The sequence below is a fragment of the Hyperolius riggenbachi genome, chromosome 2 (genome assembly GCF_040937935.1).
Source record: "Hyperolius riggenbachi isolate aHypRig1 chromosome 2, aHypRig1.pri, whole genome shotgun sequence".
Classification (NCBI taxonomy): domain Eukaryota; kingdom Metazoa; phylum Chordata; class Amphibia; order Anura; family Hyperoliidae; genus Hyperolius; species Hyperolius riggenbachi.
Genome location: NC_090647.1, coordinates 557,318,164 through 557,331,843, shown reverse-complemented (window position 1 = coordinate 557,331,843; position 13,680 = coordinate 557,318,164). Strand labels below are relative to the sequence as shown.

The 13,680-nt window shown below is 46.5% G+C and overlaps 1 protein-coding gene across 1 annotated transcript in view; it reads right to left on the bottom strand.

Moving 5' to 3' along the window:
• Positions 1–209: 209 nt before the first annotated feature.
• Positions 210–13,680, bottom strand: part of CCDC191 (coiled-coil domain containing 191) — a 60,335-nt gene continuing 46,864 nt past the window's right edge. The window contains exons 10-17 of the mRNA XM_068270876.1: positions 12,640–13,103; positions 7,680–7,795; positions 7,322–7,404; positions 6,153–6,254; positions 4,698–4,841; positions 3,773–3,925; positions 2,444–2,598; positions 210–592 (exon numbers count right to left, since the gene is read on the bottom strand). Coding sequence (XP_068126977.1) covers positions 436–592; positions 2,444–2,598; positions 3,773–3,925; positions 4,698–4,841; positions 6,153–6,254; positions 7,322–7,404; positions 7,680–7,795; positions 12,640–13,103 — 1,374 coding nt within the window. The 3' untranslated portion in view covers positions 210–435. The remainder of the gene's footprint in view (positions 593–2,443; positions 2,599–3,772; positions 3,926–4,697; positions 4,842–6,152; positions 6,255–7,321; positions 7,405–7,679; positions 7,796–12,639; positions 13,104–13,680) is intronic.

The window sequence follows — 13,680 nt, the reverse complement described above, 5'->3', positions numbered from 1 at the left end:
CTAATAATTCCAAGTTGATGCAAATATCATGCAGCACTCAGTTTCCCGAGTACATGTATTTACATCAACTCAGAATCATGAACATGTCATCGACTGCCCCCAATTTAGAAAAAAATTCTTCTCCCTTTTACAACCGGATTTGTGAATATGTACAATCACACCACACACACACAATTTTTTGAGCTTCAGAGAAGAGGATCCAACTCGTCTTTTCACTATTTTCTATAACCAAATCCGATATCTGGTGATGTGGCACAGCAGGGTTCCTGTTATACACACGTCTGCGGTTGTACAATCAGATTGTGACGTGTATGGCCAGGTCCATGCTCTGCTGTGTATGGTGCGATGGTGGTATACTCTGGATTCAGGCATCCTATTGGTTAGTTCACAGTCCCTGTGGTAGATTCAGTCCACCTGTGGTTTATACAGCGATTGTCAGCTCTTGGGGTTCTCTCCTCCCCCACCCTGGAAGTCGGGGAGAATCTCAGACACTTTCTTCCTGAGCATCTCTCGCCTCTCCTCCTTCTGTCGCTGCTCCTTCAATTCAGCCGGGAAGCATCTCCACGTTCTAAACGCCGTGCTGAGGATCCGCCTGCAAGACAAGCAGAGATCAACAGGGGGAAGGGTGGTGAACACCTTGGAGAGAAACAGAGACAGCGGGAGTCCAATAGTGCAGTATGTCACTTCTTTACCGGAGAAGAGAGACTCAGAGGAAATTACTCACAAGGTTGCATGAAGGGGCCACCATCCAGAGGAAGCAGGTGGAGAACTTAAAGAGGAACTCAAACGAAAATAATTGTAATAAAAAAAGTACTTCATTTTTACAATAATTATGTATAAATTATTGAAGCTACGTACACACATGCGACAACAATCGTTCGTTGTCAACGATGAACAAACTTTTTATTGACGAAAGAACGACCTAAGTAAAGTTAGTTTTAAAAGGTGTGTAACGATCACATCGTTAGAACGAACGTTACTTCACGTAAAAGCACCTATTGCGCCTGCGCATAAAAATGAAAAGTTCCATGGATAAATAGTGAAATGCGCATGTCAAGTCTAGTACAAACGACCGTTTCCAACGATGTACTACTTTTGCAAACGATCTGACATTTACCACATGGTGATATTTTTATTGCTGGCAGGTAATGTCAGTGTAAGGAGATGCTGCTTCATTTTTGGCAGATGGAAATAGCTGTAAACAGCTATTTCCCACAATGCAATGAGGTCACAGACAGAAAACTGCCTGGACCATGGTCCTGACATCATTTGTTGGAGGGGTTTCACCACAATATCAGCCATACAGACCCCCTGATGATCAGTTTGTGAAAAGGAAAATATTTCTCATGGGAAAGGGGGGATCAGCTACTGATTGGGATGAAGTTATATTCTTTGTTACGGTTTCTCTTTAAGCCCATCTCCTCTTGGTTACCTCTAGGTATGGCTGGCTGTATGGTGGTCACACTCTTGAAAAAGGAAATCACGGCCTGCAAGTGGTAAGCCCACTGCACACCTGAACCTTCCCCCTCCCCCCCCCTACCCTTCCTCCTGTGAGAAGGGGAGGTTGAACTAGCACACTGAGGTAAAGAGGTGCTCGGGATGTGATAAAACCAAGTAAAATCAGAAAAATAAGTAGAGGTGGCTTACCTCTCAATAGGACACAGTCAATGGAGGAGACAAATTTTTATTTGCACTGGCAACACGTTTTGTGGGAGCAAGCCCACAACATCAGGCCAATTAAAGTGCAGCAGTTCAAAATCCTCATAGCCCAGAGCGCCTCGATATAAAAAATGTGTTTCCTCCTTTGACGGTTTTGTATTGAGAGGGAAGCCACCTCTACTTATTCTAATTTTATTTGGTTTTATCACATCCCGGCACCTCTTTCCCTCAGTGTGAAGACAAGCAGAGGTTCTGGGTCAGTGTGATCAGAACAGCAATGACGACCCCAGCCGATGATCCAGTGTGTGTACAGCAGCCCCTGGCCAACCAGCAATCCACCAGGCGAATCAACTCAAACAGCCAATAGACATGTGACACACACAGACTCTGCATCTGCACAGCCCCGGCTCAGTGATGTCATCCTGATTCCCATAGGGCAACACCAATCCAGCGTGTGTATGGCATTTTAGGGTGCGTACACAATTCTACCACTTCCATTGAGTATGTGTAGCTTACCTGTACAATCCGTTCATATTATGACTCTCGTACTACATTGAAGTGGTGAAATACGCACCCTGAGTCTATGAAAGGCAGTAAGGCATCGGGATGTGGGAAGTTACTTATGGGGAGTATAATGGGGGGGGGGGGGGGGGGCTGCTCTGTTCTCATACACGGGAAAGTGAAGAGACGTGGCAGGTTAGCAGCATTTCACCACCTCTGGAGCTGCTCTCTGCTGGATGCTCTGTGTTCACTATGGGGGAATATAAAAGGTTACCCCGCTCACCTTTGGTTGTGGTCCCCCGCCGCCCTCTGCTTCTCCCACATGCTGATCTTCTCCTCTTGTGTCACGTCCAGCCAGGCAGTGAAGGTCTTCCTCTGCAGAACGGCCTTATGGTGGCGCTGTGCTCTCTGCTCCTGGATGAACAGGCAGTCCTTGTACTGGAAGAGAAGTAGAACATACAGAGACGGTTAATGAGATGCTGATCACTTCGGCTTGCAAGTAAAATTAATTTGTATGCAGCCTGAACCTGAGCCAATCATTTGCACTCCTTGGCCCAATTCCAAGCTGCACATAGGTCATTTGCATTACATTAAAACTAGGCTACCATATTAAATGTTTTCCTCACTGTAAGGGTTAAACATTTAGGTATGTAAATTCTCTTCGGTCAGAGGGGAGTGGACAGTAGCAACTCTCAGGCCCCGTTCACATTGCACGCGTTCCCGTCCGCGTTTCGGGAACGCGTGCGGGAGGCAGACACGCACGACATCAGACAGTGCACAGACTACACTGTCTGATGTTCACACTGCATGCGTTCCGGACCTGTGCGGTCCGGGAACGCATGCTGCACACGTTTCCTAACAAAACGCGCGGCTGTCCCATTCACATGACATGCGCTCCTGTGTGTTGTGTTCTGAACGGAACGTGCCTGCGTTCTGTGATGTGAACGGGGCCTCACCAATAACATTACAGGCCATAAAACTTGCAGGTCTGAGTGCAGAGAATAAAGGTCAGTAATTGAGGATGGGAGCTGTAAAACATTTAAAGAATGTGTCAGACGGGACAATAATAAACCATTGATTCACTCTCAGCCCTGGTAAAGTCCGTAAGTCGGTTGGATAGGGTACTACAAGCACCTGAGCTCACCCGGCGGTACGCCTCCTCAATCACACTCCGGTCGCCAGGAACGTCCTGCGCATGCAGAGTTATGAGTCTTGGCAAAACGCACATGTGCAGAATGCTGGCCACAGGAGGGCAATCGAGGCGGGTTGCTGGGTCAGCGCAAGCACCAGTGTGGACTTTTGCGGGGGCTGACGGCAGATCAATGGAGGGAACTGTGGGTACAGGAGGAAAAAGCCCCAGGGAAGTAAAAGCCAACTTTTCCTCTGGCTCATGACCCAGTATTCATCGACAGCCAATCACAGGGTGAGAAGAGCATAAAGTGCTGAGGTGCTGAAGGGTGCAGAGCAATTCGCCACTAAGGAGGTTAAAGATGCATCTATCCACTATACAGATGAAATAATTTGCCTAAACTGAAATGGTGACTTGAGCTGCATCTCCCTGCTATAAGACATAGTGGAGAGGGTGGAGTCTAGCAGAGGTCCCTCAGCTTACCTTCAGCCACCGGTGGAAAGTCCTCCGCAGCAGGATGGTGGCCCACAGACGCTCTGCCTGCCGGTTCTTCTCAGCGATGTTTTCTTGAGCTGTGTGCAACCAAACCCGCAGGACGCCTCTGAGCAGAGCACTGTGGTGGTGAGACTCCGCCCGCTACAACAGACAATGCAAGGGGTTAGACTCCGCCCACTACAACAGACATAACAGGTGGTGAGACTCTGCCCACTACAACAGACAATACAGGTGGTTAGACTCCACCCGCTACAACAGACAATACAAGTGGTGAGACTCCGCCCGCTACCACAGACAATACAGGTGGTGCAACTCCGCCCGCCAAACAGGCAATACAGGTGGTGCGACTCCATCCACTAAACACAGACAATACAGGTGGTGAGACTCCGCCCGCTACAATACAGGTGGTGAGACTACACCCACTACAACACAGACAATACAGGTAGCGAGACTCCGCCCACTACAACACAGACAATACAGGTGGTGAGACTCCGCCCCCTACTACACAGACAATACAGGTGGTGAGACATTTCTTTGTTACACCTTATCCAAATCCTGCATTAAATCTACAGTGCGTCTACTTCCTGCTTTCATGGAAGCAGACATAAGGTAAACATCCTGTGTTTACAAAATAGCTGCTCTGCCATGGCAGCCAGCTGACACAGCTGAGAGATCAAATTATAGTCGTGATTAGTCACAGAAGAGGGGGAATTATCCAGGCTAAACTCTCTAAATACACACAGGACCACCTTGTGCTGTAAGGGACAACCCTTTATATTTCTCTCAGGAACGTGCAATGTGCCCAGTGTCTGGGCTCCTGTGATGCTCAGAAGGAAAGATATCCCAGAACCCCCCTGTGGCAGCCATACAGTGATCACACCACCCCATACACCTCTGGCCACCACGCCTGTACCTCCATATTGTGTCTGGACTGCGTCATCAGCCTCTTCCACGGCTCCAGGCCCCGGGATCTGAGCAGCGTCCGGTCATAGTGAATGACGGCCTTCTCCTGCAGCTCCTTCTCCCTCTGCAGCCGCTGCTGCCGCTCCTCCTCTCTCTGCACACAGGGATGATAATCCATGTAAACATAACCAGAACACGTGTGTCATAAAGAGCAGAGCGCAGCGATATGGGGAGACGTCTGATCGGCTGCTTCTGTCTGCTGCCCACTGCTATAAACACTGTACTACAGCAAGGCCAACGCCTGCTCTACTTGTCACAATTACTACAGGAACAACTCCAGGGGCCTTAAAGTAACCGCAGGTGAGAGGGATATGGAGGCTAATATATTTATTTCCTTTAAAACACTACCAGTTGCCTGGCAGCCCTGCTGATCTCTTTGGCTGCAGTAGTGTCTGAATCACACACCTGAAACAAGCATGCAGCTAATCCGGTCACGGTTCAATTATTATTATTATTATTATTATGTATTTATATAGCGCCGACATATTACGCAGCGCTGTACAATGTATATATATTGTCTTGTCGCTAGCTGTCCCTCAAAGGAGCTCACAATCTAATCCCTACCATTGCCATATGTCTATATTATGTAGTGTAAGTACTGTAGTCCAGGGCCAATTTTTTAGGGAGAGCCAATTAACTTATCTGTATGTTTTTGGAATGTGGGAGGAAACTGGGGTGCCCGGAGGAAACCCACGCAGACACAGAGAGAACATACAAACTCTTTGCAGATAGTGCCCTGGCTGGGATTCGAACCAGGGACCCAGCGCTGCAAGGCGAGAGAGCTAACCACTACGCCACTGTGCTGCCCCGGATTAGAGCATCTGATCTGCTGCATGCTTGTTCAGGGTCGATGGCTGAAAGTATAAGAGGTAGAAGATCAGCAGGACTGCCGGTCAACTGAAATAAATATGGCAACCTCCATATGCCTCTCAGTACAGGTGCTCTTTACAGTGAAGTAATAAGAGTGGTGGTTGCGAAGTGGAGGAACAGAGGCCTCTGACTTGTTAGGCAAATAACATAACCAAGATGAAAGCAAGCACGGCAATGTACGGATTATACAATATTTAGGTCGTCCCCTACATACAAACAGGTTCTGTGTCGGGAGATTGTAGGTTGGTTCTCTTTGTAAGTTGAGTTCTGTTATACATGGTGAAACGTGGGTAAATCATTTGCTTTTGGTCATCTCTGCATTTTGGCATATAGTATAAACTATGATTTTTGGTTGGTAAAGTGTTTTAAACTATTTACATCACAATGTTGTATCCTGTAACAAGAAAAACATGTAATAGAAAAGCAGTATTATTTTGTACATGAAGACAGCTTTGTTTGAATCTCTGAAATGGTGTAACGTGAGTGGTGTGCCAGTAGGGGGCTGTATACAGAGCTCATAGGGGACAAGTGGTACCAGTTTCTGCTGCCTCCTCTCTTCTCTCTTCCTCTCCAGCTGGGCTTCCCTCTCTGCTGCCTCCATCTCCAGTCTCTGCTCCTCTGCTGCCCTCAGCTGGGCCTACAAGGAATCACAGGCACGGCACATGGAGTCACAAGAATATACAGTACATTTATCAGCATTATAAAAATCAGAATTCAATCATTTTACAAATTCCACAATCATTTTTAGAGTACGCAGATCACACACATCCTCTTCTACAAAGTCTGACTCAACTGAACTCACATGCACTCTCTTCCCTGCGGACAGAGGGATACCAACTCCAGCTTGCATGAGAGGGAGATGGCCAGTAGACATTGAATTTGGTCCACGACTAGGTCCTAGTGTACAATTTCGGCACATTTTGCATTTGAGTTTGACACCCTTGTACTAGAGTAAGCACCTGTTGGGAGGGTAAAACGCATGTCATAGGTATGAGTAAGCACCCATTGGGGTGCTTAACCCTCCTGGCGGTTTACTAAAATCCGCCAGGGGGCAGCAAAGCCGTTTAAAAAAAAAAAAAAAAAAAAAATTTCATGTAGCGAGACAAGGTCTCGCTACACGATAGCCGCTGCTCAGCGGCATCCCCCCAGCCCCAAAGACCGGGATCTCCTGGAGGGCTTCCCCCTCAAAGGGGATGTCAAAGGGGACTCCGATCCACCCCACAGCGCTACCTGGCACTGATTGGCCAGGCAGTGCACGGGGTCTGGGGGGGGGGGGGGGCTGCGACGCGACGGATAGCGCTGACGATCGGATTGCACACGCAGCTAGCAAAGTTCTAGCTGCGTGTAGCAAAAAAAAAAAAAATTATGCAAATCGGCCCAGCGGGGCCTGAGCGGTGCCTTCCGGCGGCATATACTTACCGCCAGGGAGGTTAAAAGTCAGTAACATGCCAATAATTCCCAGCTGACGCAGAATTATGCAAATGTATGCCGCTTGAAAATGGACCAATCAAATGGAGCCAAGGTGGGATTTGCTTGGTCCATTTGCAAACTGCCTAAGTGTGCATCCAAAACAAATAATTCTGCATCAATTTGGAATGACCTGCATTTCAGTTCCTTACAAGTCCCGGTGAGCCCCCAGCCAGCTGTACTCCTCGTCTGACATCTGAGAAGACACCTTGTAACAACTATATATTAAGGACTCACCAACTTATCTTCCTCCCGTTTCCTCTTCACTTCCTCCAGCAAGCGTTTCCGCTCAGCCCGCTGCGCCGCCCTCTCCTCCATCGCTGTAAAAGAAGATGTGTATATCTCAGCAAGCCCCAGTTATCACAGCAAGCACTGCTGGGTCACTCAGTGGGTGGGACCGGGAAGGTTGACGCCTCCACAGCCCTCCTCACAAGGAAGTTCTGTTCATACCATCAGAAGCCAGAGAGGGCGCTCTCCTGAGATGCTCCATTCAGAGGCCACACAGATAACATGGGGTCAGACAGCATGAGAAAGAATGTCTGTACAGCAGGGTTCACACACGGTTACTTCTGCTACATTCCCTCTCTATACTCACCTCTGACTGCAGGATGGGGGCTAGCGGTGGACCTGCTGGGTCTCCTCGCACTGGACACTGTACTCTGGCCGGGGCTGTGATTTGGGTGTTCAGCTTGAGAAGAAGAAAAAGATAATCTAGGAAGAAAAAAAAAGGTGTAAAAACAACAGAAAGTCAACAGAAGATGCTATAATTTATTATACCAGGATTACAGAGTTGGCGAGATTTCCCAGGATTTGTAATAACATTCTCATCCTCCTGGGCCCAGTTGGTTTGGTCCCAGCTGCATGCCAAAGCCTGCAGTGTTATAGGAAACCAGAGACGAGTAAAGTTCAAAGATTTACCGTATATACTCGCAAGCAAACCGAATTTTTGACTCCCCAAAAGTGGGCCAAAAGTTGGGGGGTCGGCTTGCTTGTGAGTCTCGTTGGCGGAAGGCCGCCTCCCCCCCGCCCCGCCGCTGCTATTAGCTTACTGTGCGGCTTCCTCTATTCCCCTCTCCGTCTCCCGGGCATGTAAATAGTTCACAGCAGCTTGCTCCACGGCGGCTGCTGTGTGATGACAGGAAGCTGGAGGCAGAGCGGTTTCCATAGTAACGGCGATACACATCGCCGTTACAGGGGCACTATACTAGCTATACCGAGCACTATACTAGCTATACTTGGGCACTAAACTAGCTATACCGAGCACTATACTAGCTATACTTGGGCACTAAACTAGCTATACCGAGCACTATACTACCTATACTGGGCACTATACTAGCTATACTGGGCAATATACCAGCTATACTTGGGCACTATACTAGCTATACTGGGCACTATACTAGCTATACTTGGGCACTATACTAGCTATACTGGGCACTATACTAGCTATACTTGGGCACTATACTAGCTATACCGAACACTATACTAGCTATACTGGGGCACTATACTAGCTATACCGAGCACTATACTACCTATACTGTGCACTATACTAGCTATACTGGGCACTTCACTAGCTATACTGGGCACTTCACTAGCTATACTGGGCACTTCACTAGCTATACTGGGCACTTCACTAGCTATACTGGGCACTTCACTAGCTATACTGGGCACTACCTACCCATACTGGCCACTATACTAACTATACTGGGACACACTGGGGGGGGGGGGGGGGGGGGGAAATCACACGGCCAGCATTTCCTAGACTGACTTTTTTACAGGAAAAAGTTGGGGGGTCGGCTTATATGCGGGTCGGCTTGCTTGCGAGTATATACGGTATACATACCTGGAGCTTCCTCCAGCCCCATGCGCATGGATCGCTCCCACGCCGCCGCCCTCAGTCTCCTCAGTCTTCTGTACCAGGTCCCGTAACTTCCTCCAGTCGTGGCCAGTCCGCGCAATCGCAGTGTGCCCTCTACGTATCTCTCCGGCGGATAATTGTACTGTGTCACTGCTGAAACATGCAGATCGCCCTTTGTTGTCCCTGTGAGCGAGCCACACCCCCAGGTCCGCTGGAATGCAATAATGTGTCAACTTGTTAATATGACAGAGCCACAATATTCCAACATGTTTCGGATTGGTTGATCCTCATCAGTGCATGGCATGGATTAATTTGGCTCTATTGAGTAGGGCTTGTAACACAGAGAGGTACTCATTGGAGTGTGTAAAGGACTACAATGGTCCTAAAAGCCCCCTTACTAAAATACTATGAAAACAAAAGGTTGCCTTCTTAAAACAGAAAGTATCTGCAATAATTCAGGTTTGAACACCCTCAGATCACCATGAGCTTGCTGGATAGCCCTGGAATCAGTGAACGGGAACATGGTACCCGATCACCGATCCGAGTCGCCAGCAGAAAAACTGCTTACAAGAGGCTTCAGTCTTTCTGCACGTAAAATTTTCCGCGTCCCCCTTGAGCTTCCGGTTAGCGAGAAGCACAAGGAGGGAAAAAAAAAATTCAAGGTGGCCATCTTGTGGCCAAATAGTAAAACTACATCTACATATTTTTTACATTACAATTTACACATATAATAACATTAAAAATTAACTGTTTATTTCCCACACCAAAATATTACCCAAATAAATTTTTTAATGGAAAAAAAAAAAAAGACATAAATGGTTACCTAAGGGTCTGAACTTTTTAAATATTTGAAGGGGGTATACTACAAACATTTTTTAAATTAAAGGCTTGTAAATAGTGATGGATGCAAAACGGAAAAAATGCACCTTTATTTCCAAATAAAATATTGGCGCCATACATTGAGATAGGGACAACATTTAAATGGTGTCATAACCGAGACAAACGGGCAAATAAAACACATATGTTTTAATTATGGTAGCTTTAATTATTTTAAAGGTATAATGGCCAAAAACTGAGAAATAATGAATTTTTTCCATTTTTTTCCTATTAATCCTGTTAAAATGCATTTATAAAAAAATAATTCTTAGCAAACTGTACCACCCAAAGAAAGCCTAATTAGTGGCGGAAAAAACAAGATATAGATCAATAAATTGTGAGAAGTAGTGATAAAGTTATTAGCAAATGTATGGGAGGTGAAAATTGCTCTGATGCATAAGGTGAAAAATCCCCGCGGGCTGAAATGGTTAATAAGCTGACACATCATTGCATTCCAGCAGATCTGCAGGTGTGGCTAGCTTCCAGGGACAACAAAGGATAATTTGCAAATTTCAGCAGTGATGCATTGTGGGACACATTTCAGAGCTCACTCCAACCTGAATTATTGCAAATACTTTCTGTTTTAAGAAAGCAAACTTTTGTTTTCATATGTATACTTTGACTGTCATTTTGCACAAGATGTGCTTGTCTTGGATTAAAGGGACACTATCAATTAACATGTTTTTTTCAATTGAGATTGGAAATGTTTGGGAAGCACTGGTGTATACATTTCATTGCTTATCTATTTGATTACTGTTATCTAATTCCTTTCACATTTTTATGACGGCAGACTCGCCATGAGGGGAGGAGGGAAATTCCCTCACAGTGTATCAGTTAACTCTGTGTGTGCAGAGAGCTCAGTCAGAGACAGGCAGAGCTTTCTCTCACAGAGAGCAGAGGAAATGTATCTTAAGTGCAACATAAACATTTGTAATACTGTAGTGTGTGAAACCTGATACCTGTTTTCATATAATCTGCTTCAATATTACACTGTTCTTAGCATGTCAGACTGCAGAAATTCTTACAGATTCACCTCTGCAAATGAGACTTTCCAAACGTAGCTAAAATCTACACACAATGAATTACAGCTTTTGCCTCTGATATTTAACATGAAAAGTAGGAAAATGTTTGCACAGCTACATAGACATTATTTGTATGTTGTCATTTTAGAATCACTTGACTATTGATAGTGTTCCTTTAAGTTACATTATATTAGGCAGGTGGCTTAAATGTTTTGGCTGATGAGTGTATGTTGTAAGAAGGAGTGTGTAATTGGTTCGGACTAGTCCTCCCCTTCAGCCCTGTTCCAGTGATGGGGCCCCTGGAAGTCTGCCTACAAGCAGCTGTCTGTTGCAGCACAGAAGTGGCATCACACAGATCGAGTGGCGAGTACAAAGCCATCGGTCGTCTCTTGGCTGAATTGACCTGCCTGGCAGCACCCTGGCCAGGCGGTGGTCGGGGGCTGCTGTACACATGCCAGATTATCGTCCGCCTCAGCCAACTTTAGTCTAGCGTGTGTACAGGTCTTTAGTTTACACTAAAACAGTCTTTCTTAAAGGGGAACTGAAGACAGAGGTATATGGAGGCTGCCATGTTTATTTCCTTTTAAGCAATACCAGTTGCCTGGCAGCCCTGCTGATCCTCTGCCTCTAATACTATTAGCCATAGCCCCTAAACAAGCATGCAGCACATCAGGTGTTTCAGGCTTTAAAGTCAGATCTGACAAGACTAGCTGCATGCTTGTTTCTGGTGTTATTCAGATACTACTGCAGAGAAATAGACCAGCAGGGATGCCAGGCAACTGGTATTGATTAAAAGGAAATAAATATGGCAGCCTCCCTATACCTCTTACTTCAGTTCCCCTTTAATCTTTTTACCCAGGAGGAACTCTTCAAATATTTTTGGGATCTCAGGGAACCTCTGCATTATTTTGCAGGTGGCACTGTCTTTAAAAGAAGGTGTGGCTAAAAAAGTTATAAAAGCACACCTGTAGTGAGAGGTATATGGAGGCTGTCATATTTACTTCCTTTTATACAATACCAGTTGCCCGGCAATCCTGCTGATCTATTAGGATGCAGTAGTGTCTGAATAATGCCAGAAACAAGCATGAAGCTAATCTTTCAGATCTGACAATAAAGTCAGAAACACCTGATTTGCTGCATGCTTGTTCAGGGGCTGTGGCTGAAAGTATTAGAAGCAGAGGATCAGCAGGACAGCCAGGCAACCGGTATTGCTTAAAAGGAAATAAGTATGGCAGCCTCCATATCCCTCTTACTTCAGTTGCCCTTGAACTGTCAGTCTTCTCGTTTAGCCCCAATCCCATGTCCCTCCTCTATAGTGCTCCCTATTACAGTAACCTGTGGTAGTGCCTCTTACTATAGTTCCCACAATTATAGTGTTCCACTAGAATAGGGCTCTTTATTATACTGCCTCACTATCATACTATTTATTACGGTGCTCCTTATTATACTGATCCCCAATGTAGCCCTTCTTTTTATAGAGGAGTCAAGGAGGCATTTTTTTCACCCCACCGAGGCCAGTCTCACCAGAGGAAGGAATGCCAAGAAAAACCCTGCAATGTCCTCAGGGAACCCTGCTTGAGAAAGAATGCCCCAGAGAGTCAGACCTAGGTCCTACAGTCAGGCAGCGTGATTGACTCAACAGTGAATAAGATCAGTATTATCTGAAAACAGCATCAGATAAGCAACATATGTGTGGAAATGTGTTAGTGAGAGGAACGTACTCATAGCTTTTGCACAAGAGTTCCTGAGTTCAGGATGAGATTATGGAAAAGGTGGTGAATAGATGTAACTATAGCTCTTACCTCCGAGGTACCTCATGAGTTGCAGGAGAATACTGGTCCACAGATGGGTCACTGTCTTTCCTGTAGGTCACATTAGGTGCTGGAAGCTGGCCGGAAAGTTGTGCGGTTGCGGCGGTGGCATTCTTGGCCTCCTTTCGGACAATCATCAGTCTCTGGTTCTCCAGGAGTTCCTGGATCATCTCCTTCTGCTCCTTGAGTTGCCTTCTCTGCTCATCGATCATCTGCTGCTGGAACTGATGTCGGTTCTCAAAGTTCTCCCCGTAAGCTGGGCCTTTCCTCTGGGGGGCCGGGGTTTGAGGGGTGCTGGTGGTCTGCAGACGATGCTGCTCCATTTCCTCGGGGGTGAGGGCAGCGTGCTGCCGGGTCACCTGCCAGGCGTACTTAGGAGTCCTCGGTGCCGGAGAGTTCTTATGTACAGGGAGAGGGGTGTGAGACGCACTGACTACACTGCTGGTATCTGCTGCCTGCAATACAATATGGAGGAACAAGAGTCATGACATTGTATCACCACTGAGAGGCCTTTCTAATGCATACGTTTTTGCATGTTCCCCGCACAACCCACCAGGAGAGTATAATGCAAGGAAGTGCATGTTTCCCACCCGCAGCCACTGCTGAAGATCCAGCTCAGACCCTTCTTTTAAAGGGCAACTGAATAGAGAGGTATATGGAGGCTGCTATATTGATGTCCTTTTAAGCAATACCAGTTGCCTGGCAGCCCTGCTGATCCTCTGCCTCTAATACATTTAGCCATAGCCCCTGAACAAGCATGCAGCAGATCAGGTGTTTCTGACATTATTGTCAGATCTGACTGGATTAGCTGCATGCTTGTTTCTGGTGTTATTCAGACACTACTGCAGCCAAATAGACCTGCAGGGCTGCCAGGCAACTGGCATTGCTTAAAATAAAATAAATATGGCAGCCTCCATATATCTCTCACTTCTGGTGTCTTTTAAAGCAGGGAGAGGGGAGGGAGGGGGCGTTCCAACACAGACCTAGAGCCTGTTTTTAAACGGGCTTAGGTCTACTAGTATACTAATAATA